Source organism: Hemicordylus capensis, chromosome 2 (genome assembly GCF_027244095.1).
Source record: "Hemicordylus capensis ecotype Gifberg chromosome 2, rHemCap1.1.pri, whole genome shotgun sequence".
Classification (NCBI taxonomy): Eukaryota; Metazoa; Chordata; class Lepidosauria; order Squamata; family Cordylidae; genus Hemicordylus; species Hemicordylus capensis.
This window is the reverse complement of record NC_069658.1, coordinates 68,328,523-68,353,938: the sequence shown is the minus strand read 5'-3', so window position 1 is coordinate 68,353,938 and position 25,416 is coordinate 68,328,523. Positions and strand designations below refer to the sequence as shown.

The 25,416-nt window shown below is 39.8% G+C and overlaps 1 protein-coding gene and 1 long non-coding RNA gene across 8 annotated transcripts in view; both read right to left on the bottom strand.

Annotated features, from left to right (window-relative positions):
* Positions 1 to 25,416, bottom strand: part of PAM (peptidylglycine alpha-amidating monooxygenase) — a 247,407-nt gene that overhangs the window by 34,454 nt on the left and 187,537 nt on the right. For 4 of the 7 annotated variants that reach the window (XM_053291368.1, XM_053291367.1, XM_053291365.1 and 1 more), the window contains exons 15-16: positions 3,700 to 4,017; positions 24 to 153 (exon numbers count right to left, since the gene is read on the bottom strand). In XM_053291368.1, coding sequence (XP_053147343.1) covers positions 24 to 153; positions 3,700 to 4,017 — 448 coding nt within the window. The remainder of the gene's footprint in view (positions 1 to 23; positions 154 to 3,699; positions 4,018 to 25,416) is intronic. The other 3 variants (XM_053291370.1, XM_053291369.1, XM_053291371.1) reach the window with 1 other exon arrangement.
* Positions 14,259 to 23,724, bottom strand: LOC128343030 (uncharacterized). Its single transcript, XR_008315322.1, has 2 exons — positions 23,459 to 23,724; positions 14,259 to 15,907 (listed from the first exon to the last, which is right to left on the bottom strand). It is a non-coding gene; the product is annotated as an uncharacterized LOC128343030 (long non-coding RNA).

Sequence of the window (25,416 nt, the reverse complement as noted above, 5' to 3'; positions counted from 1 at the left end):
CATGGCTTAGAATATTTGCTTACTTTGAATCCCATATGTGATCACCTCTGTGGAAGATGACCAAGTTACTATTAGGATCCAGGGCCAGCCCAGAAACCTGGCCCAGTTTGAGGTTTATTCCTGGCCAGTCAACAACTTCTTCTATGTTTAAACCTGAAAGATAAAATAAGGGTTACATTTTTCAACAAATATTTTTAGGAGATAACTACAGGGTTAATAGCAGAGATTTTTTGAAGGGACTCTCAGATTTCTGTGTGAGCATGTGTGCGCATTATAATATTTACAGAAAACTACAATATACTTCAGTTTTATCTTTGACCTCTCCCTCCTTTATTCCTCATATCCTCTTTGTTGATAAATCGTATTTCTTCCTCTACAACAATGCAAAAATAAGACCCTTCATCTCTGTTCTCTCAGCGAAAACTCTAGTTCACACCCCCAGAAAAGGTGACTAAGGGCAGACATGACAGAGATTTATAAAATTATGCATGGTGTGTGGAGAGAGTAGCAAATAGAGATTTTTTCCTCCCCCCCCCTCTTTCACAACACTAGAACCAGGGGTCATGGCATGAAACTAATTGCCAGATAATTTAGACAAAAGGAAGTACTTTTTCACACAGCGCAATCTATGGAATTCTCTGCCATGGAATGTGGTAATGGCCACCAGCTTGGCTCTAAAAAGGGCTTTGACCAATTAATGGATGATGAGTCTATCAGTGGCTACTAGTCTTGATCACTAAAGGCTGCCTTCAGGCTCGCAGGCAGGATGCCTCTAAATACCAGTTGCAGGGCAGCAACAGCAGGAGAGAGGGCATACCCTCAGCTCTTGCCTGTGGGCTTCCCAGAGGCATCTGGTGAGCTGCTGTGGGAACAGGATGCTGGACTAGATGGGTTTGGGGGCCTAATCCAGCAGGGCTGTTCTTATGTCATCTTTGTCTTCATTACCACAGCTTTCTCTTATCTGTTCTTCTTTTCTCTCACTTCAGCCCCCTCACCTCACCTCACCTCCACCCTGCATTCTGCTACAAAAGTCATTCACTTTTCCTGTCATTCTGATAACATCATGCAACTCCTTCAATCTGTAAATTGGCTTCCTGTCTGCTCACAGATTCAGCACAAGCTCCTGTTATTTATCTTCTAAGTCCTCCGTGGCCTTGCTCTTCCTCATCTCTCTGCTCTCATATGCCCATTACAATCCTGCCTGTGACCTTCTTGCTTCCACCTCTACCTATCTCAGAATCTAAAGGATTCCGGCTCCCTTTGTTGCCCCGATGCCTAGAATGCCCTCACAAATCTCCTGCTGGCTACTCTTTTACTTCCTTCAAATCCCTCCTCAAAACTCACCTTTTCAGTGAAGACTTTGGCACAATCTCCTAGTCCCCATATCCCACTATGATGAAGCCCAAGTATATGTACACAAAACAAACACATATCCTTCCTCTGACTACTTGTTTCCACCTTCCTTATTGTTCCCCTTGTGTCAATTTCTGGATTGCCAGCCCCTAGGGGCAGAGACCTCTCTTTTAATATGTTGTAAAGCATATACCATGGTACCAATAGAAATAAAGTTGATAAATCAATACCAAAAATAAGTCTTTAAAATGTGATGGTGGTGGTGATGGTGAAGAAACAACATTCCTAAAACAAGTTTCTGCTTTGTATGCAGAGGATCCCAGGTTCAATCCCTGGTATCTCCAGGTAGGGCTGGGAAAGACTCCTGTCTGAAATCCGGGAGAGATACTGAGTAGATAATACTAAGCTAGATGGATCAATGGTCTGACTCAGTATAACATAACTTCCTATGTACCTATGGTTATGGCCCTAATTCCCTAAAATAACCCAGGATATATAAAAAAGCAGGATAGGATAACTGATCTTATAGATTTACTACAATCAGGAACACAAATCTTATTTATTTTTTAACATATTTTTATACCACCCCAAACTTACGTCTCTGGGAGGTTTACAACCAGATTTACAATCTTAATCTGATTACATGCCTAATAAAATATAAAATTGTCATAAGGATCAAATACAGAATAGCTGATCTATCCATTGATTTGAATGGGCCAAGTCAGTGCATATGACTGCAGTCAAAATTCAAGCACATAATTACCCACATATAATTTCTCATTTTTGAACATGTATATGCTTAGTCTTAGCACAGCTCAGTCCTCTCCAGCTCAGGTAAGGTCTAAAAAACCCCAGTAGCATTAGTCCTCAAACCTGCTTGTAGTATTTGGCAGCTACTTGTCATATACAGCATTCACAAAATCTTCTCTCACAGTCCCTTTGTGGGTTGGTAATTATTGTATACATCTGTTCAAGATGGTGAATTTATATAGCAAAATGCATGAAAGAATGAATAAATGAACTAAAACAAAAATTAAGCAAGAAAATACAAAATAAGACAAAACCTAAAGCTATGATGAAACTGCTATTATAATTCTAACACACATTTCTGGTATATCATCCAATGAAAGAGTCCATCTTCATAGCCCATTCCGAGCCGACATTCTAGTGTTAGATGAAGTCATTCTACATCCCTTTGCCAAATTTCCAACAGCCACCAAATGCAAGGCTACTGCAGCCTTCATTCTCTTTCTCCCTCCCACTCCTTATCTCTCCCTGGGAATTGCTTCAATCCCTCATGCAATCAGAGTTCTACTAAGGTTTCCAACCACCACATTTTACACTGGGCCTCTGCATTTTACAAACACTTCTTGTTTTCAAAAGTCTTGTTTCTGTCGCTCTTCTGGGGTACCCTAACGTTGTCATGTCTCTGTCTAGACTATAGACCATTTGTTATTCATGCCTGCAAATTTGATTTTGAGTACATTCTGCCAGTACCTATGCAGAAAGTATAGGTACAGATATGGGTGGTGTACTAGGGTGTGAGCAAGTATGGTAATAAGCAAAATCAGTGGGTTGTGGCTCCTATTTGCTTATTAGAAAAAAAAAATAAGGTACATTTTCTGATCAGGCAAAAACTGCAACCATGTCAACTTTACAAATTATAATGCTCCTATGTTTAAAGAGAGAGAGAGAGAGAAACAGAAATATATTGAAAAAAGCATACAATATGTAATGCACATGAAATATTTTTACTACCTGACAGGGCATTCAGCTGGTGGGGGGCGGGGGAATAGAGAGATAGTGGAATAAGCCCCAAGGAGATAGTGGAATAAGCCAGGTGTACAAGGGGAAAAATTATAATGTTCAATTCTGATTACTCAGTTGAGCAAACTTTTTGGAGATAACATCGTAACAAACTCAAGTTACTGTTTAATATAATAAAAACTTACCTAGTGTTATTATATTAGCTCCCCTTTCATCCAATAGCTTAATTTTCTTATTTTATAAAGAACAAAATGAAATACTATTTGTGTGTCCAAATAATTTTTCCTGCAGAGACTGAGCACTCCACTATATGTCAGACAGCTACATATACAGGAAAGCAAAACTTATTAACCGTTGCCATAGATGACAGGGATACAGTAACATGGGCATTGCTTTAGTCATTGCTGACTCTTAGGCTGGACAAAATGAATTTTTCATCAGTTCACCTAGAATAAAAGGAATGTGATGTACTACTTTGATTTTTTTTTAACACACATTGCTGAGATTCCCTTCTGATTCTGCTAATGTGGAGCACATTTTATAATATGGATACTACAACATAAAATAACCCCAACCCACCTCCTGTGCGTTCTTTTTCCCAGTTCCCTTCACCATGTTTAGGTTGCTGTAAAGCAAGATGCCTGTTCTCTGGTGGCCTCAAGGTGGATTCTAATCTGTGAAATTTGTGAATTCTGTCTCTGACAAGAATGGTATTGGCCCTTTCATCGTTACTGGAAACCTCTCTGGCATCTGGCCAGCCAAGATCCTTCTTCTGGACTACATTAGCAATCTCAGCTACAAGATCTGATTCTGCCTTTTCTGTTGGATTATATTTGTGCACATGAACAACATCTTCCCTTTCTCCTAGCAGCTTGGAAATGAGTGAATAGAAATCACCTGCGTAGAAAAAAAAAAGAGAAGAAAGAGATAAGGAAAAGCAGCAGAAGAGTCAGACAGATTGCAAGATTTTGCAGCAAACTTGACAAAGAATGGAAATAGTAAATTATTCCTACAAACTGAAGACTCAAGTCTTTAAAACATAGGAAGCTGCCATATACTGAGTTAGACCATTGGTCTATCTAGCCCAGTATTGTCTTCACAGACTGGCAGTGGTTTCTCCTAAAAATAAGAAAGCTCTTGGCATGTCTCATAAACATCTGAAGACCATAATTTACACAGCAGTATTATAGTTTATCATGACATTTCAGGACCAAAGCAAATGAGTTTCTCAATTCTGAACAATATCTATGGGAATAAAAGCATAGCTGTAAGAAAGGACTTCCGTAAAGCTTAGATTTGGCAAATGAGTGCACTTACCTGTGCATTTTCCTTCTAATGAACTATATATCTCTAAAGTAGAATGAGATTCAATTCACAGAAAGCAGACATTCAGAAGTGAAACCAGTTCTTAAGGAAGTGAATTTACTTTTTATTAGTTGCTGAACAGGAATTGCTTTTTAGTGTGTCCCTCCTTCCTCCATACTGAACATAAGAAGTTCTCTTACAGTACATCAGACTACTACTACAATGAATTTTTATATACCACTTTTCAACAAAAGTTGTCAAACTGGTTTACAGAGCAAAAAAAAAAAAAGAAGATGGCTACTTGTCCCCAAAGGGCTCATAGTCTAAAAAGAAACATAAGGTAGACCCCAGCAGCAACCACTGGAGGGATGCGGGTTGGATAGGGCCAGTTGCTCTCTCCCTGGTAAATATAAGAGAATCACCACTTGAAAAGGTGCCTCTTTGCTCAGTTAGATTGTCAGGACATCTAGCTCAGTACTATCTATATCAGGCCTGCACAACATAAGGCCCATGGGCCGGATCTGGCCCACAGGGACGTTTTTAGTGGCCCCCAGGGAGGAATATCCTGCAGTATCACAGGAGCTGGAAACTGCCTTATAGCACCATCCTACGCATGTTAACTCAGAAATACATCCCACAGTGTACCCAGTGAAGCTTACTCCCAAAGCATGACTAGGATTGCAACCCTGAAAGTGACAGTGATTTAGGGAGAAGAGCCCATTTATTTGGGGCTGGTGCTCCACTGACTTGACAGGGATAAGGCCTATGTTCTGTCCAATATCCTTGGGAAGGATATTTTAAATAATAATATTTTAAATAACAATTTTAATGTAATAATTAATGTGTTGAAAATTGATGTTGACACCCATGCACTAAGTCATGGGTGGTTCTGGCCCACAGGGGCATTTGGGTTGTGCAGCCCTGATCTATATTGACTGCCAAGATCTCCCCACAGCATCAGTCTTGCCCAGTCAGCCCTACAGAAATGCCAGGAATTGAACCTGGGACCTTCTCCATTTGCAACTGGGAAACATAGACATACAGCCATGCTGGCAGGAGAGATTTTTATCAACTTATAAGGAAATTGGAAATCTGATTAACTGCGGATTTAACATTGGGCTCCAAATGAGCAGCATAGTCACTATTTGGACACTACAGGAATTTGCATTAGAATGCCACTGAAGGAGGCCTGATAACACATCTGGCAAAAGTGAATTGCTCATGCTGGACAACTATGTCATCCTTATATTAGGATTAGCAGGAAAGAGTCTTGCCCTATCTTATGCTGCCTGGGTTCACTTTAGTCTGTTTTCTACAAGCTGAATGAAAATATTAATGCTTATAAAAGCTTAAAAAATAAGCAAATCTCATTCTTGTTAATTTAATCATTTCTGAAATGATAAACATAGCATATACACTTGCAGAACATGTTCAGAATATAACGGAGATTAAAAATACCCAGAATATAGGAAAGAATAAGTAATATCTACAAAAATGATGGACACACCAGGTTTGCTAGCCCCAGGCCCTTTATATCTCAAATAGCATCAATTCTGAGCAAGATCTAACAGCACACTTCAGTTGAGCACTCCAGTTTTGCAGTAAACACTCCTCCATCCCTAATTATTTGCAATCCAGAGTCAAACCTATTGTTACCAAAGCACCATAGAGCAGTTTGAAATTTCTGAGCCACATAGTATATTTATATGCTAGGTTATGTAAAAGCGCAAAAGAAGAAAACATAATTCAAAAGGAAAAATCAGAGGGGTTTTTTCTTGCTACACTTCAATCCTGACCAATCTAGTTTTAACTAGATCCAGTTTGTTTTTGATGTTAACACGTTTGTTTACAAAGGTGCAGCAACTAGTTCTTAACAAACACGCTTTATGTACAGTGCTAGTACAAACCATTAGGAAGGAACATCTTGCTCTCCTCAACAATAATGATCCAGGCAATTGCATCTTCTAGCTATATGTTAGGGCAGCTACTGGAGCAATAAGACATATCCCACAGATGAGTTTGATTGTGCTAATTCCTATTATTCCCCCAACCCCCACCAAGCCATTATCTTTATTCAGACTTTTCATAAGGAAAGATAAACAACATGCCAGAAAGAAAACAGAACACTCAACAATCTAAGTATGTGCAGTACATTCAACAATTCTCTATCAAATCCGTAATCACTTTCATAACAGATACAGCAATACTTGCTATACTTCAGAGTCTTTTCATCTGAGGATTCCAATAAAGCAAAGAAAGGGAACTAGATATAAGAATCAAAATAATATTTTCTCTTTCTCTTTGCATACTTGAGAAATAATTTTTGACATTGTAACTAGCTCCCATATTTTCACCAACCATTCTTTGTAAGCTGGAGGGACAGGCTGCTTCCAGCTTCTCACCTATGCCTATTAGACAGCTAATTAACAGAAGGACCTTGCCGGTCCCTATTAAATGCTCATCTTCCATGATTTGTAATAATATGAGTTTGGAATCCTTCTGAATCTCACAAATCAGCAAATCTCCACATTTTTGATAACCATATCTGAATACACTTGAATCCATGACACTCCCAAACATGAAAACAGAACCCCCTTTTCACTGCAATTTTTCTAGTAGTTGAGTAATAGCTATTAACACTATGAAGTTTGGCTGGAATGTTGTCCATCTTGTCATTAATGTTAACTGAGTCCCTTGGAAATTAGTGCAGTTAGTTTTCGAATTGCTACAATCAAGTCAATTGCCTCATCTTTATTTGTTCTCTTAAACTAGCTCCCAGGCCTGGATCCAGGATGGTTTTGGAAGATAAATTGTGGAGAGTATTATTTTGTACAGCAATGATAGAAAGCTTTGGGTTCTCAAAGGTGTCTGTTAAATAGGAGCTCTAATGGGTTACGTCCATCCACTTGACTCCTAGTCTGAGGTTGCTGTAAGGACTTGAAATCTTAGCTGGAAATACCACATAGGCTTTAGTGTGAACAACTCTGCTTCTTGTACTTTTTCTAATGACCCCATGCCATCAGAGGTTCTCTTTGGACCGGACTTCTGCACAGACAGTTGGTCCTCAGCGACTGGGGGTGGCTGCGCTACTCTCAGGGCTGCAGCCCACTCACCTGCCAATCTTCTGTTATGTGTTCTGGACTAGGGGATAAGGGCTGAGCCAAGTGGGCCTGCCTGCAGCAGCCCTCAACCACCTGCCTCTGTGGAGGCTAAGGCACTGAGCCAAGGCAGGGCCTCATTGGGCCCGGAGCAGGAGAGCTGCTCACTCCACCGCACCTGCCCAGTATGACTCATGAGCGAGTCACACTGTGCAGGGGAACAGCCTCACCTGCTCCAGGCTTTCCCAGTGCTTTACTGGCCGCTGTCACAGAGGCAGGCATATTCAGGCTGCCTCAGGCAGGCCCAGTTGGCTCAGCCCCCGCCTCTCAGCCCGGCGCATCTTGGTTGGCCAGCCGGACTGCGAGTGGGCTGCAGGCTGGCCAACCACCCTCAAAGTAGTGTGCAGACTTGGCCGCCCACAGCCTCCACTGGCCCAGGTGTGGACAACAGAAGAGCGGTGGGCAGAGAGAGGGCAGAATAGTAAATTCAGCTAATTTAAGTGCCAGGACTTGCAATGCAAAAGATGGTATGTGCAGGTCAGTGGGAAGTATCTTCATAATATTTTCTTTAAAAACAATCTTTTGTTCATTCACATTTATTGCAACACTGCAAGAGAAAAGCAAAGCAGCTCCAACTTCTTGCGTGCTTTTCTTAATGGTGGGTTCTTTTTCACATCCAGCCTCCAAGTTGCATTAAAAAGCAACAAAAATCCCAAGGACTCCCCCCGCCTCTCAAATTACCTTGGGTTTTTTTAAAAAAGAAAACATCTTTACATTATTGCAAATTCAGTTACATAAATATTGGATCCTTTAGAGACAGGAGGGAGGGAGTGGGTTAAAAAAAAAGTGGGATGGGAATATGTTAAGTTACATGTTGAAATGTTTCTGCTAATGGATCATCTGGACGCGTTGCAGCATGCCAAAGATTCAGGATAAGATCATCTGGTGGGGAAGTAGGTGAAACCCTGCCTCCCCCGACCCCGCAGCGCTCTGCTCCCCGGCGGGAAGCATGTGAACAGCCTTAATGTCTTATCTGCTTATTTTGCCATCAGGGCCTTGCCTCCCTGGTATTGAAAGATGAGTTCCACTCTAATTGGTGTAAGAGCCTTTATGATAAATTGGGAAGATATGGCCTCTCACCACAATATCTACTACCACTGGGACATGAGGCCGCCAAAGAAATTATTAAACAATGTATTCCAGATACAGAGAACCAATCTGATTTAAGCCTTGTTATCATTAGTAGTATTCCAGGTGGCTTCTTCTACCCTCAGCCAGCTGCGTACCTCACAAATCTGATCACTCTAAATCAGAGGAGAGCTGTCTCACTGGCACGGTTTAATGCCCTTCCTTCTGCCATTTTGGATGGCAGATTTAAGAGAATACCGCTCAGGAACTGGCTATGTCCATATAGTTCAGACAATATAAAGTCCATCTCACATATTCTTTTATACTGCTTTTATTATAGGGACATCCGCATTACCTGGATTGAACCACTTGTAAAAAAAAATATGCCAGGTCAATCAGAAGAGTATTACACTTCCTTCCTTCCTTCCGGCAGACCAGTATATAGCAGTTACAGCTGGGGTGGCAAGATTCTGTGCTGCAGCATGTAAACTGAGACATGCTGTCTCAGTTGATTAATTGTAATTGAGACCTTGGTGTGTACATGTTCTGATGCTCTATTACATAGTCCTGTTTTGTTTTTATTTTACTTTTATTTTATTTTTTTATTTTATCTTTTGATTGTTGGTCATTGACTATAATAAAATTCATTCATTCATCTCCACTTATCCCATGTCTTAACAGTATTTAGCACAATGGGATGATTCTTGCACATCTGGACATGGAAGATATCTTTTTCTCTTCAATTTACTTCAACTGAGGGAAGTTGCTCTGGTCTGCCCAAATCAAAATATTACACCAAACTTCCAAATAACAATTTTAAAGATTCGGGACTATCATGCCACCATTACTTCTTGAGCTCTACAATGTGGGGAGCTTGATCCTCTTTTTTTCCACGTAGTCACATGAAGTAATCCAACTTCTTTCCCCACTGACAATTCTAATGCTGACAAGATATTTACCCTCAGTGTAACAATCCTATCAAGCCAGGATGAATTTTTAAAAGACCCAGTCCTTCAGATCAGTAGCTGATATTCCAACTAATGAAGCATGCATGTTTCAAGGGATTTTGCAGGGGGAGGGGATGAAACAACTCCCCCTTTCCTCCTGAATGCATGCTGTTGTACAAGAGCTATTAGTCTTCTTGGCATTCTCACTCTCCAGAAGGTCCATGCCAGATCAGAAACACATTGCTGAGGGCCAGCAACATGTTTCTGAGCTTGCATAAATCTTCTGGAGCTCATAGTTGAGCTTTTGAAAATCTTGATAGGTGTTTGGAAGTATAACTCTCAAATAAATGTTGCCAAGGACTGGATGACCAGGTAAATGGGGAGGTTCTTTGAAGAGAGAGCTTAGTAACCTTTGATTCTGCCACATTTATGATTGCTTTATCATGGTTAATTCTGTAGACTACTGTAGATAACAAACATTGGAAGTAATCGCAAAAAGGCCTCAGTGGAGTTTGTAATATATGGCATTAGAGAGTCTATGTACATTGTGGCTTTATGCACTGTACCTTTTATTATTGATCCTTTTTTCACCAAGTCACTGTGAATTGAAATGGCTAACAATTCTACTGAAAGAAGCAACAGAAGGGATGATAATGGGCAACTTTGTCATATACCCTTGTGTAGTAAATTTGGGCCAAATGAATATTCCCTGAAAGCTTGTCTATAAGCAATTAGTAGCTTAAATTCACAGCAGTACAAAAGCTATTTCCAAGTTCCATTGTGGCTAGTAGTGTTTGCATGGGGTCCCACTCTACTCTGTCAAGTCAACAAACAAAACCACAAGGGGGTGTTAGTGCTCTGTAGCAGAAAGAACAACATCTATTGTCCTGTGAAGGTTATCAAACAAATGTCTGCTGGATGAGTCCTGCTTGGTCATGAACTAATACTATTCAGTCTTTGAGCTAGGAAAGCAGTAAATAATTTAGAGTCTTGATTCAAAAAAGCGATTACTATATTTACAATTTATTCATATACTTACAAGGGGCATGAAGGTTGGATTGAAAGTACTGCTTAGCAAGCTATGATACCTAATTAAATAGTTAGCATACCCACAACCTATATTTATCAAAAGATCTATAAGACAACAGTAATTTGGGGTCTTCAGCAACCTTTGGAATAAGTATTGTCTTAGCATCCTGCCATTTGGAAGGAGTTCGTCCAGTGGCTATTACAGTATTAAAAAGGTCATATCAGAAGGGGAAGAGGATGTTCTTATTGTTTTTATAAAAGTCTAGACCACATCCATTCATACCCGGTGCCTTACTGTCCATCAAAATCTTCCAGCTTCTTGATTTCAGTGGAACAATCAAGCTATTAGGTTTGTTCAGGTATCAGTTTGGGTAATGGGATCCTCTAGAGATAGTGCTGAGCCCCTTCTTGGGAGGGTGGTGTTCAGAGAAATACAACTTAGAGTAATAGTCTGCAAAGTTTTCATATCAGATCTGTTGGCCAATACTGTCTTTGCAGACTGTATTGTAGCAATCACATTGTGTTTTGTGGAGGTTCCAGACTACAAGTCTGCTCATTTTTGCTCCCTTCACATTAGATTTTTTGTAAATATTAGTGGGTTTTTAAACGTCTGATGGGTCTTCAAGTACTTGTGCTTTTTGCTTGACTTTCAGCAGGTTGTTATACATTCTTCTAAAATCTGATCTCTTGTATTTATTTTCTAAAGTAGCCAACTCCACTAAAATATTTCCTTTAATTCTCTCTCTTTCTCTTTTGTCACAGCTGCTGAGATAAACCACCCGCTGGCAGTGGCTTTAAAAACGTCCCAGATCACTGATGGCAGAATCCCAGGAGTGGAATTCTCTTTGAAGAAGTCTGGTGTGTCGTCTTTGATGTGGGTTATGTTAGGGTTGGTCTTATAATAGAAAACTGTTAAGTTCCAAATGCTAGCATTAGTTCTCTATTCGTTTGGTCTGAATGATAAAGAATTTTCGTGCAGGGTCTGACCAGGTAATTGGAGCCACTATTACATCTCTGAAGTGCAACAATAAAGAGTTTGAAACAAAAAAGAAATTAATTCTCCGGTATGATTTGTGTTTGAGAGAATCAAGTATATTTTCTGGCAGTCCTATAAAGGCTCTGCTGTCCATCTATAAGGCCTTCCTTATAAATGCAATGTTTTAAGAAGTTCAAGTCCTCATTTGGGTGGGGGCGGGCTCTGGAGGTTCTATCCAACTGATTGACCAAGGCCATATTAAAATCTCTCTAAATTGCACTAGTGCTGGAAAGCAAGCCTGGGGGGAAATGCATTGTTTAGAGTTAAGGAGCACAGATCATTCTAATCATGTACTAAGAGCCAAATAAGGTCCCCTTGATCAGAGCATATTGCCCATTTCATCCAACAACATTAAATTTGAAGCTAAAACAATAACTACTCCCATACTTTTGAGGATCCTGGAGCTATGAACTGTTCACTAAATCACAGATGGTTGAGCCATTTCGTTATCATTTTTCAATCTATCCTCCTGGAGCAATAGAAATTTATATCTCTTTTCTGAAAAAGCCTGAATTGCTTTTCAACTCTCACCAAGCCTTTCATATTATAGGAAATAAACTAGGCATGCTAACTATTTAATTAGATATAATATATGAATACGACAAATATTTATATACCACTTTTTAACAAAGGTTCCCAAAGCAGTTTACATAGATATAAATCAATAAATAAAATGGTTGCCTGTCCCCAAATAGCTCACAATCTAAACACACACACACACACACACACACACACACACACACACACACACACGAACAATAGACACCCAGCAACAGTCACTGGAGGGATGCTGTGCTGAGGATGGATAGGGCCAGTTGCTCTCCTCCTGCTAAATAAATAGAATCACCACTTTTAAAAGGTGCCTCTTTGTTCAGTTGGCAGGGGGTAGTAGATTGCTAAGAGCCCCTTGGATTCAACCTTCACACCCCTTGTAAATATAGGACTACATTGTGAATATATTCATTCATTCAATCGATTTCTATACCACCCTTCCAAAAATGGCTCAGGGCGGTTTACATGGAGAAATTACAAACAAATAAATAAGATGGAACCCTTAGGGCTCACAATCTAGAAAGAAACATAAGACAGACACCAGCAACAGTCACTGGAGGTACTGTGCTGGGGGTGGACAGGGCCAGTTACTCTCCCCCTGCTAAATAAAGAGAATCACCACGTTAAAAGGTGCCTCTTTGCCAAGTTAGCAGGGGCAATCTAAATATATATTCATATATCACTAGTCAATATCAAGACACAAAACTATTTGTGGATATAGTTTGGGACATCAAGCCCTCTTGGCATATACTTATTAACATACAACATTAAAAAACCCCTAACATCATAACAACATAGCAACAAGAGAAAAGCCAAAAGTGAAGAATTATCTTTGACTGTTACTCCTGAGCTCTCCCTAGTTCTTATCAGACACTAGATCTGTCACTGTCGGCACAATTCAGGAGTAAGGTGAAGGGGCATCTATGAGGGGTTGGGATAGAGAACTGTCTCTTTCACTCTCATACTTTATGGGAATATCCTTAATGCCCCCCTTCCCTGCCTGGATGTTGATTCAGCTAATTCAGCACAGAGGAACAATGTCATAATTCTTTGTCCAACTGTCTCACCTCCTCCCATAAAAAGACTGATGTGACCCTCTCCCCACCAAAAAAGGCCCAATTTGACCATTCTGAAGAGATTTTGTCTGGAGAAAAAGATCCAAGCGTGGGTCTCTTGGTCTGAAGTATAAACAACTAGTCCTAACATGGAAAACAAGAAACCAGCAGTTTGGTTCTATTCTGTGATGCTCAATGGTGATCTACAGTATGAGAGTCTGCAAACTTAAGAGTCCTGCCAAGGAGTTTTCTTCTGATCTTGGCTCCACTTCCACAATTCTATCTCCTAGTATAGAGCTGCCATGTTTCTGTAGTTTGAGCCTGCTTTGAGCCAGAATCTAGAACAGCTAAATCTTCAGGAGCTGGTAAACTGAAATTACTTTAAAAGCAAGTGGTCTGCTCTCTTCAATAAAGACTTCCAGAAGTCTTTGGCAACAATTAATTTGAAGGAAAACTCCAATGAGTACTTAAAGTCAGCTTTAATTTGATCGAAAATCTCAAACTTCTTACTCTCCAAGGTTGGGAAGAATACACATGCCCCATTTGTTAAATTCTGCAGGAGTCTCAAATACCATTTGACCAGTGTTCTCCGAAGGCTTGCAATTTTTCTTTCCCTGCTACCTTAACTTTACAAAAATCTTTCAGTGAAAGGCTCATACTCTTGGATGCACTAATATTGCTCACTCTCAGCTGAGGAACATCAGGTAGGCAATCACTTTTTTGTTATGTTAATTTCCAGCAGGGATGGAGCTCTCCTAATCTAAGCAACCATCTGAAGCAAAGAGGTCACAGCCTGTTCTAAATTCTATCTAATTTACCCAAATTCTGCACTGGAGTGAAGAGGAAAGTCACTTTATGCTTCTGTGTTTCTATTTTGGATTGTGAGTAGTCAACAATTGCCACTGCTTCCTTTGCTCAACTGCTATTTCAGCAAATATGCTGGCTCAGCAGCATTTCTACTAGATATAGAGGATAATGAAGGCAGAGATTAAGGATTTCAATTATTTTTTATTTTTTAAAAATTACATTTATGGAACCGTATCTTTAAAATGTTCTTGAACATTTCATGTTAAAACAATAATAAGTGAAAATGGGAACTAGCTAAGCTTCAGGCCTTCCATGGAAAATTCATTATTAAAAACTCAGCAAGGGAGAAAATTAAGTCTTTTCAAAATGACCCTTAGAGAGCCTGTCATGTTTATAAACAGTCCTGGCTCGATGATTTCAACTAAATTTCCAATTTCAGCTTTTGGAAGGGGAATATCCCAAGTGAAATCCCCTGTCAGAAAATAATTACCAGAGTTAATGGGGCCAATTTTGGTGAAATGAACAAAGCAAATTGGAGCTGAACAAAATGTGTTAAGCCAGTCTTGCTAATGCTTGGGGAAATATTCTAAATGTTGGGCTGCCTGCTTCTTCAACTAGCCTCCCCAAACCACTGGATATATGGTGGTTTCTTAAAAGGTTTGTCCTCTGGCCACCTAATGGCGCAGTGGGAAAATAGCTTGACTACCAAGCTACAGGTTGCTGGTTTGAATCCCCCCTGGTATGTTTCCCAGACTATATCGGGTAACAGCGATATAGGATGCTGAAAGGCATCAACTCATACTGCATGGGAGAGGCAATGGTAAACCCCTCCTGTATGCTACCAAAGACAAACATGGGCTCTGTGGTTGCCAGGAGTCGACACCAACTCAACGGCACACTTTACTTTACAACACAGTACCCCACACATATTTTGCTCCAGTTATGAATGGTGCACACAGACTTGCATAGTAAGCTACAGCTTTCCCCCCACAAGCCATTTCCAGTCCTTTCCTGTTCACCTACAATTTGTTCACCCATCACAGCTGGTATTATGTGCCTATATTTTGCTCTCGGATGTCTGTATAGCCATCCATAAGAAGCAAACTTAAGAATAAATACATGAAACGAGGGGGGGGGGATTCAAACAGCTATGGATATATCATGCAATAAATATATGAATTTCCATTTCCATATCATTTATTTAAAAAGGTATTATTTTCTGTATCTACATGGCATTATCGGAAGTCTTCAAGCTGCTTCATACAAGTGAGACTCTGGACACATATAGGACTTGGAGAATACATTAAATCCCAGTATACAATGCTTACTTTCTCCCAAAGAGTAAATTAAACTCAACATAACATAATAAGAAGATAGTGAGAATCCAGAAAGGTCCAATAAATACCGTAGCATCAATCCTCTAAAAAATTTAACAACAAAAATCACAAATGTTTCTCCAATTATGATATAGGCATATAACTGTCCAAATCATCTATAGAATTGAAAACAGCTGCTCTCATATATGAGACAATTGTAAAAGGTATCTATCCTCATTACAAAGACCAATTCATTATTAATAAAATGTAATTGTCCATATTGGAAATGTGATCAAATCTTTCCAAGAGAAACAAAAGAATAAATGGCAGTCTTCATATGAGAAAGTCCTAGTACTGGTCAAAAAAACTAGCAGTATATCACTTGTGCAGAAGATCATCCATGTGTTCTTAGACTGAAGCCAGACGTGTTTCAACCCTAAAGTGGTCTTCCTCAGTGGCTTGAAAATTATAAAGATTCAGTCTCCCAATAATAGGTTCAGTTACCAATGTGCATCTATAGTAAAATATCAAATACAATGTGATATAGATATCAATAAAACAGCCAGTTTAAAACAATAAAATAAAATCATTATGAATATAATCAAATGTATAAAAATCTCTTATATACAAATCTTACACAAGATCTTATATTGGTCCGATATCAATATTCCAAACAGGTAGGTACAAATATGTCTTGCCTCTCCTTTGGTCAGAAAAACACTGACCATGAGAGCTTAAATAGTTAAATACCATTTGTTGTTAATAACAGTAATCACTTAAAGAATTCAAATAGAGCTTAAAGTTGCATGCATCCTATAATCACCAAAAACTATTAATCCAAAATACTTAAATGCATATTTTAAGTCTCCATTACCATATACTGATAAAACTATGGTCAACCTCATGTAATAATACTATGAAAACCTATCCATCTCATCATTTAGACCCCTTGGTCTTAATGCTCCAAGGGTACAGTATATATCCAGAAAAGCTCTCTTCTTAAAAGGTATCTGCCTATTGTCACATTATTTGTTTTAGCCTTTTCTATACAGCAAAATTTCACTTGTTCCACTTTATGGTTAAAATTTTTAAAAAAGTTTGATCAATGGAGCTTGTAGTAGTCTATTACGAATACAGCTTTTATGTTCCAGAATTCTTGTCTTTAACACATCTAGTAGTCATTCCCATGTAATATAATAAACAAGTCATGAATGATATACACAACTCCCTTGGTGTTAACATGTGAAGAAATCTATCAGATGAATAGACTTTGAGTCTATTGGGTTGACAAAACTCTGTGGTTTCTGACAATCAGAGTATACCATGCATCTACCACAGGGAAATTGTTCCACAGGGATGCGTCCATCTAAGGTACAGACGCTCTGCCTAGGGAAGACCGTCTTTCCCATAAGTACACTGGAATTTATTTGTCGGATATATAGTGTCTAGGAAGAGCTGAAATTCCAATTGGCTAGCCAATTTACTTATGGACTCACTGGAACAATCCTTTATTCATTCTAATAATTATATGTTGGGTTTATTAGAGCAAAGGTACCTGGATGATATTTTTTGCATTTGGAAAGACTCAGAAAGAGAACTGAGAAAGAGTTTCAACACTTCCTAGTCACAAAGGATGAGCAGAACGTACCAACAGCGAAACGTTCTAACTTGAAACAGACCATTTTGACTGTTTCGAGCTCAAAACAGAACATCTTTTAAATAAAGGGCCTGTTTACAGCTCGGAGCAGAACAAACCCTGTTTTGAGTGAAATGTTTCAATATTCTGCCATCCTGGATGCCAGTTTCCCCCTTGCTGATTGGTTTTCTGGCACTATCTTCTAATTGGCTTGCGATCTCCTTGCATCCTGGTTCACTTGTTACCATAAAAATCAAGTGTTGTCATAGGCAACTGTTTCCCCATTGGCTAGGGGAAGGAGGAGCGGGAGAATACTTTTGGAAGGAATTTCGAAATGTATTCAAAGACACTGGAAGGCAGAGAAAGCCATTATACAGTCCCTTGAAGAGGATACATCAGGAGAGGAGGAAGGAATCAAGGTAGGTTTGAGTTTGTGGTTTTCTTTTATCACCACTGAGTAAAATATTTTTTATTTTTTTAAATTTATTGTTCAATTTTTATTCCGCCTTTCATTAAGCATCTCAAGGTGATTTACAAAAGTTAAAATACAAGAAAATTCCATAAAAGCTATATTTAAAACCTTAAAATCAATTAAACATTAAACCCCCCAAACACCAAGAAACAATTAAAAAACCCCAAATACAAGAAATAATAAAAAAAATATATAATATAAAACAAAATATAATAAAGAATTAAAGGAACAATTTGTTTTATGCTGGCTCTGTATCTGTTTATATTAGTCAAGCATGCTGCTAGCAACTCCTCCTTGTACGTTGAAAAAGATAGTCGAGATTACCAGTAGTTCACACCATAAGTATAAACACATCTAATTATCAGTTTCTCTGCCTAATCCCTAAAATCACTTGAGTTTCCCTAGCTATACAATTTTACTAGCATAAAAAATCACACAAGTACAATCCCTACCTAATATGCTGTGCTACTGCTGCTAGAACTATCTGGTTTTGCTGGATCTCAGATTGACAAAAGCAGAACTTGGATGCCTGCCTGAGTTGAGTTGTGGTTTGTTTTGTTTGTGAGACAGTGTTGTGGCAAGAACTGGACAGTGGCAGCTCTCTGTGTGTTATATCTTGGTGATTGCTGTGATGAGCTCCATGTCTGGCTTTGAGACTAACTTGCGCTTCACTCACTGCTCTGTTCTGTTCTGCAATCTGCATTGCAAGGTGTACTCAGTCAAAATGTGGCTGCATTTGCTCTAGTTGAGCTTATGACCAGGGCTGCAGAAATCCACTCGTATACTTGTCTGTGATGTGTTAAAAAATTTTTCCAGACGAGTGGGGGGGGAAAAAAAAAATCAGAGCTGGCTGAGTCAAGCAATCCCCTCCCTCACCTCATCCTTGCACATGCCTCCCTCTCCTTCAGTGCCTTTCCCCCACTACCCTTTCTGCAGAAAGCTCTCTGCTTGCCCAGCTCCCAGCAGAGGGAATGGCCAGGCTGTGAGCATCAGGAGCCGCTTCTGGAAGAAGTCGAGCCCCTCTGAGTGGGGACTTGTTCTGGGAGATGGTCTGCTACAGACCCAGTTCCTGGCGCAGCTGTGCTCTCCATAATTGCGGTGCCTCCATTTCTCTCCTCAGTGCTGAGCACTGCTTTCTCCCAGTCTGCTCCAGGCAGCAGTGTTCTTTTAGGTGAAAGCGCTTTACTGTGTTGAGCTGCCACAATAATTTTAGCACCTATTAGTCCGACATGCTTCCTTTGTGTTGCCACAGCTGCCTGTTGCTGCGTCACCTCTTTATTTCTCCTTCTTAGCAATCGGACACTATAAGGGAACTGTTTAACTGAAATGACCCACTACCGATGGCAGAGGTGAAGATACCCACAATCCGCCCCCGCCCACTGCCATCTTCTTTCTCCTGACACCACATTTGATCTTACTTCAGTCAGAGCGGGAGAGCTGATTTTCCCAGTCTAACGTGGCAGCCGGAGGTGGGGAGAAAGGTGGCGGGGCAAGAAAGGTGGCATCCTGAGTGATTATTCTGAGCTGTAGTGGAAGCAACCAACACATCTGGAGCACCTTTTAAATTGCTGTCTCAATGTTGTCTACACAAGGAACCAAACAGCTTTGCTTTAACAAATGCCTATAAGTAAAGATATTGTTTATCTAAAGTTATGATCAGATGATAATGAAATTATTATGGGAATGCATAATTAGATTCCTTAGGAAATCCTCTTATTTTTCAAGTCTCCATGCCCTGAATGTATTGTATTGAAACCCTAGTTAGTTTCTCTCTTTGGTGAAATCCCTTAGGCGCCTTGTATTGATAACTGGATATGGCATTTAGTTTAATGTTATTATTGTAGTTTCTTGCTTTCTGGTTTCTTTGGTGATGCATTTTGTAGTTGTAAAATAAATATTAAAAAAGCAAGTTTTGATCAGTTTATCAACCTCCACAATCTCTCTATTTGTCAGCAGGGTATGGCATGCCTAATCTATGTTTGTAAAAAAACCAAAACCCTCGCACTATTTGCTATCACAAGCTTTCTAACAGAGCAGACAGGAGGCTGTGAAAGCAGTGGTGTTCAGGGTCCTATAGTGGAGTGGCTTGACATGCAGTTGGCCTGCTGAAGCCACGTAAGGCTGCCCTGCTCCTATATTCTGAATTGTAAATGTCTCTCATCTCATCCTGTGGATATGTCTCCATCAGTTATGCTTAATGCATATATGATCAATGAGTGCGTTTATACAATGTGGCAGGGTGGTGTAGCTTCTTCCTGATAGCAAATGTACCGCCATAACTCGAGGAATCATCTGACTAGTAAAATTTTTGTCCAGCTGGTCAACTGAGCCAACATTTCTGCACCCCCTGCTTATGGCTATGTTTGCTGCTAAGGGTGCTGTTGTGGAAGCTGCTGCAATGCTAGGAAGCAATGTGAGGAGTCATAATTGAGAGAGCAACTTGTGCCAATGATATTACTGCTGGCAGTGGATTCTTGGCCAATGATTTTTTTGGGGTCTATTTTTGGGCTGTATTTGAAATTTGTGTTCTTTTACTATGTGCTTCTGCAGTGTTTTTCAAGGCAGGGTTGAAAAATGCATTGCACTCTATGAGTACAGTTTGATCTGACCATATGGAACAATGGGGAAAACCGAAACAGCCCATTGCTCCCCATGGATAGCTCCTAGCATGATGGGTGCTACCTACTTTCCAACCCACAAAAGAAATGGGCAATGGGGTGGTTTTTAGCAATTTTTTAACCTTTTCCCCAAACCCCAGAAGATCCTATGAGGGGGAGTTGGGGAAAGTTTAAACGTGTTAAAAATTCACTCACATGCCCATTTCTTTTGTGGGTTGGGTGATAGGTAGCACTCATGTCCTACCACCCAACGCACTTTGCCGTCCCTAGGAGCTACCCATGGGGAACAATGGGGTGTTTCAAGTTTCCCCATTGTTCCCTATGGCTGAAACACTCGAAATGTTTCGAGTTTATTCTGTCGAAAAAAATGGTCAGAACGGTTGCTTTGATGCAACATTTCAGTCCTTTGCAATTTGAAACAGAACGCAAAATCTGTTTCAGCACATCCCTACTAGACTCCCAACAACGAAATTCCAGTGGACTTATGGGAAAGACCAGATTCACTTTTTAGACATAGAAGTTAGAAATCTAGAAGGTATTTTAATCTATGGATTTATATTGGAAACACATGGCAGTTAATTTTATATTACAATATGAGAGTTAACATCCAATGACAATGAAAAGGAACTTTCCTTTTTCTTTAATGTTGAGATTACACAGGAATTGTAGTTCAATGATAAGCTTCCAAGGACAAGCTAATGCTTTGAAAACACAACTGCAGGCAAGAGGTTATCCCAAACAGACTATAAAACAGGCCTACTATAAGCCTACTATAGGCACGACTACTATAGGCCTACTATAGTAGGCCAAGCATAAGCCAAGCATAAGCCAACCATAAGCAGACTATAAAACAGGCCTACTGTAAGCAAAGGCTTCAAAGAGATAGGGATATGCATGAACTGGTTCGTGCACTCCTGGGAGGTGGGAATGGGCCTTTTAAAGGGGCAAGGAGGGTGTCGTTACCTGCCTCACTTGCGCTCTCCCCAAAATCATTGCTGCAGGACTGCAGTGTACCTCCCTGCAGCCCCGGTCAGTGTTGTACCAGAAATGGCCGACATGCATGCGTGCCAAGTACATGTGTGTCGGCCATTTCCGGTACAACACTGATTGGGGCTGCTTGGAGGTACGCTGCAGCCCTGCAGCAACCATTTGGGGGCAAGCGTCGGTGGGGCAGGCAAGGGCACCCTCCCTGCCCCTTAAAGGCCTCCACCTCCAAACTAGCTTGAATGCCAGACTTCTGAACTGGTTTGGCGCTCCAGAAAAGGAGTGCTGAACCAGTTTGTAGACATCCCTACAAGAAGGGAGGTGGTCCTGGAATCAAATAGAAATAGAGATAAGATAGACTGATTGATCATTCAAATTACAGGATAACCTGAATATTCATGGGGGTACCGTTCTTGGCTACAACCGCGGATATGGAAACTGTAAATATTGAGGCACTGGGAGCTATGGGATCGCGGGGGTTAGGTTCCCGGTTCTCGGGGAAATCACCAAAAATTGCTGAAAATCAGCCAAATCTGGGGGGGTGGGAATGTGGGGAGATGCTCCTCATAATGCTTTGCTGCTTCCCCCGAGTTGTGCTGTGCCCCTGAATGCCCCCAAATCAGCAAAAAATCACCTCTGCTGTCATTTCCGGCCACCCCCGACCCGCGGATATATGAGGTTGAGTTTTTATTCCCCCTCCTCCTACATATGCCAAGGTCAGGTGTCTTTTTCCTGACCGTGGATATGTGAATCTGCAGATAATAAGGTTTCCCTGTACGTATTATTTATTTATGTATTATTTATTTATTCATTCATTCAATTTCTATACCGCCTTTCCAACATGGCTCAGGGCGGTTTACAATTAAAACAAAACCATTAAAACCAAAAACAGTTAAAACAGAAATATAAACAATATAAAGCATCAATTGACAATTAAAACATCATAAAAAACAACTAAACCACCAGAACAATTTAAAAACCCTGGAAACCAGGTTATACCATTAAAACAATTAAAACTAATTAAAAACCCTGGAAGGCCAGGCCAAACAGGGCTCTCCTGAAGGTCAATAAAGAATTCAGATTGCAGATTTCTGCCGGGAGAATATGATACAGGTTCAGGTGGGGTAAAACAAATCATCAATGAACACTGGCATTTATTGAAAGACATACCTAGATACCAAAATAGACCTTGGTTTGCACATAAATGCAGCCCAGCTTAAAGGATATGTTTATATATATGGCCATTTATACCTCCCCTAGACAGACTGTCTGTACCTTCGATGGATGCATCCCTGTCTATACTGGAGATTGAATCAGTCTTAAAGGTTTGAATATAAGAGATATCTATACATTTTATACTTTTGATTATATTTGTAATAATTTTATTTTATTGTCTTAAATTGGCTATTCTTATTAATATCTATATCACATTGTATTTGATATTTTACTGTAGATGAGCATGGGTAACTGAACCAATTATTGGGAGACTGAATCTTTATAATTTTCAAGCCACTGAGGAAGGCCACTATCTGGTCGAAACATGTCTGGCTCCAGTTTAAGAACATATGGACTACCTTCTCCACAAGTGATATACTACAGTGTTTTTTTTACCAGTTCTAGGACTTTGAGCTGGTCTTGTGATAGCAAGCATGACCTGTCCCCTTTGCTAGGCAGGGTCCATCCTGGTAGCATATGAATGGGAGACTATTGCATGAGCACTGTAAGAGTCCTTTTAGGGGAATGGAGCCGCTCTGGGAAAAGCATCAGAGGTTCCAAGTTTCCTCCCTGGCATCTCTAAGATAGGGCTGAGAGAGATTCCTGCCTGCAGCCTTGGAGAAGTCACTGCCAGTCTGTGTAGACAATACTGAGCTAGATGGAACAATGGTCTGACTAGGTATATGGCAGCTTCCTATGTTCCTATACCATTTATTATTTTGTCTCTCTCAGAAATATTTAATCGCATCTCCAGTATGGACATTTATGTTTGATTAATGATGAATTGGTCTTTGTAACAACAATAGAAAATTTTACAATTGACTCGTATATGAGAGCAGCTATTTTCAATTCTATAGATGATTTGTACGGTTACATGCCTATATCACAATTGGAGACATATTAATTAATTAATTAATTAATTACATTTCTATACCGCCCAAAACTTGTGTCTCTGGGAGGTTTACATTTAAACAAATATTCAATACTTTTATATTTATATATAATATTTATACAGTTAAAAAGATAAATATTAGTGATTTTTGTTGTCAATTTTTTAGAGGATTGCTATTAACAGTATTCATTGGACCTTTTGGATTCTCATTGTATTTTGTTCATTGTTTGAATTCAAGTGATACATACCCTGTTATTGTTTGACATCATAATAATATGTCAATGTAGTTCAAGTAGGTAGATCTTTTATTGAAGGATCATCAGGAAAGATGGCTTAGATTTATTTTTTTTAATTATGTACACACAGATCACCCCTTCAACCCTGCTGATGTAGGCAGAAAAACAAAAATGGATAGTCACCCAGGATGCCTTTTTAAAAATGGTATTAGTGTTCTGATCTAAATTAGGGGCTTCCTAACTTCCCAAAATTTTTCTGCAGAGGTTCAGACTCTGCTCATAATGCCCTCACCCCTGTATCATTCTACCGGGTGCTTGAAATTCACCCAGCCAACATCTTCCCTGAATTGAAACAATTTCATTTGTATAATTTCAGCAAGGTTTTTAACTGAAAGCTCTACTATTTCTCAATTTGTCTTCATTTTTTGTGTCCTGTAACAATCTTCCACCAGCCATTTTGTCAGAAAACTGAACTATTTCAGAAGAGATCTGTGCAGAACCAGGAGGTTCCGAACAGATTTTAAATAAAATTATACAGGGAGAATCCAAAAGAAAAAAGGAAACACTAATGCTGGGAAACAAGCCAACAAAAAAAAAAGAGACAGGATAGGAGATGTGGACCCAACAAAGAAAAGTGGCATTAATAGATGAATGCAGAACAAACAGAGGAAATTTAGCTTTTATGGTGTAAAGTTAGGTGTAACCACTAAATAAGGGGGGGGGGCATTAATGTGAGTACCGTGTGCTTCTCTCAGCACAAAAGGGCAGTAATGGACTGAAGCAGAGATCTACAGAAGAGCAGAGCTATGAATGTAGATTCAGCTGAAAAGTACATTAATAGGAGAGATGCTGGGGTGGGGAGAGGGCCTTTGATGAAGGTAAGAATGTCAGCCTGTTCAAAACAGGGACAATGAGGGATTAGAGGGGTGGGAATCCATAAACATTAGAACAGTTTAGTATAAGACAAAACACACACACACACACACACACACACACACACACGTACGTATCTAGGGTAGGGCAGGCAGAGCACGTGCCCCGGGCACCACTTGAAGGGGGGCGCCATTTTGTAAAATTTCAATAAAATTAAAAATGGCTGCCAAAAACAAAATGGCCACCGTGCATGCTCAAATGGCCTCTGTGAGGCCCTAGGTCATGCCAGGACTTACAGAGGTGATTTGAGCATGCGCAGTGGCCATTTTGTTTTCAGCAGCCATTTTTAAAAATATATATATTATTTTTAAAAATGGCCACCGCACATGCTCAAATGGTACCTGCGAGGCCCTAGAGGCCAGCAGGGTAAGGGGGAACCTTTGCAACCCCCCCCCACAGCCTTTGCATCCCCCCCCCCAAATATTTTATATTATACACTGTACACATATTCACATTGGCACTATGTACAGAGAATCAGGGCTTGTGAATACTGAACTGACGCTTATGACCTAGGATTGTATTCATTTGCTCTTACTTTGCTTCTTGTGATAAGTGAGTTAAATGTGATGTCTTGCTAATATGGCTATTAATGGTGAGTGTGTCTTTGAATCAGTGTGAAATCCTTAATATTAAGGCCCACTGGGAGTTTCTTGCTCTCTTTCTCTCATTTTAACTTTCTTTCTGAAATACTAGAATATATTCCAAGCAGTGACACAGTTTACTCTGCATATCCTTTAAATATTTACAGAGTATCTGGGAAAAGTCAAATTCTCCATTGATTTTTAAAACTTATGTAATAGTGATTCTACAATGCATAGGAGAGAATTAGACAAACACTTCTGTTTAGTTTTCCAAGTGCACCTCCACATAGAATTTGGGTATTTCATGAGCCCCAGCATACTGAAATTTGTCATTTTCTAGCATTGTTTGGTCTGGCTAAGTCCAATGCTAAATAGTTTTTGAAATATTAAAAGATTAACGAGCCTGACTTGTATTTTTTAGCTGATATTATGGTAAAGCTATCTGAAAGATGGGTG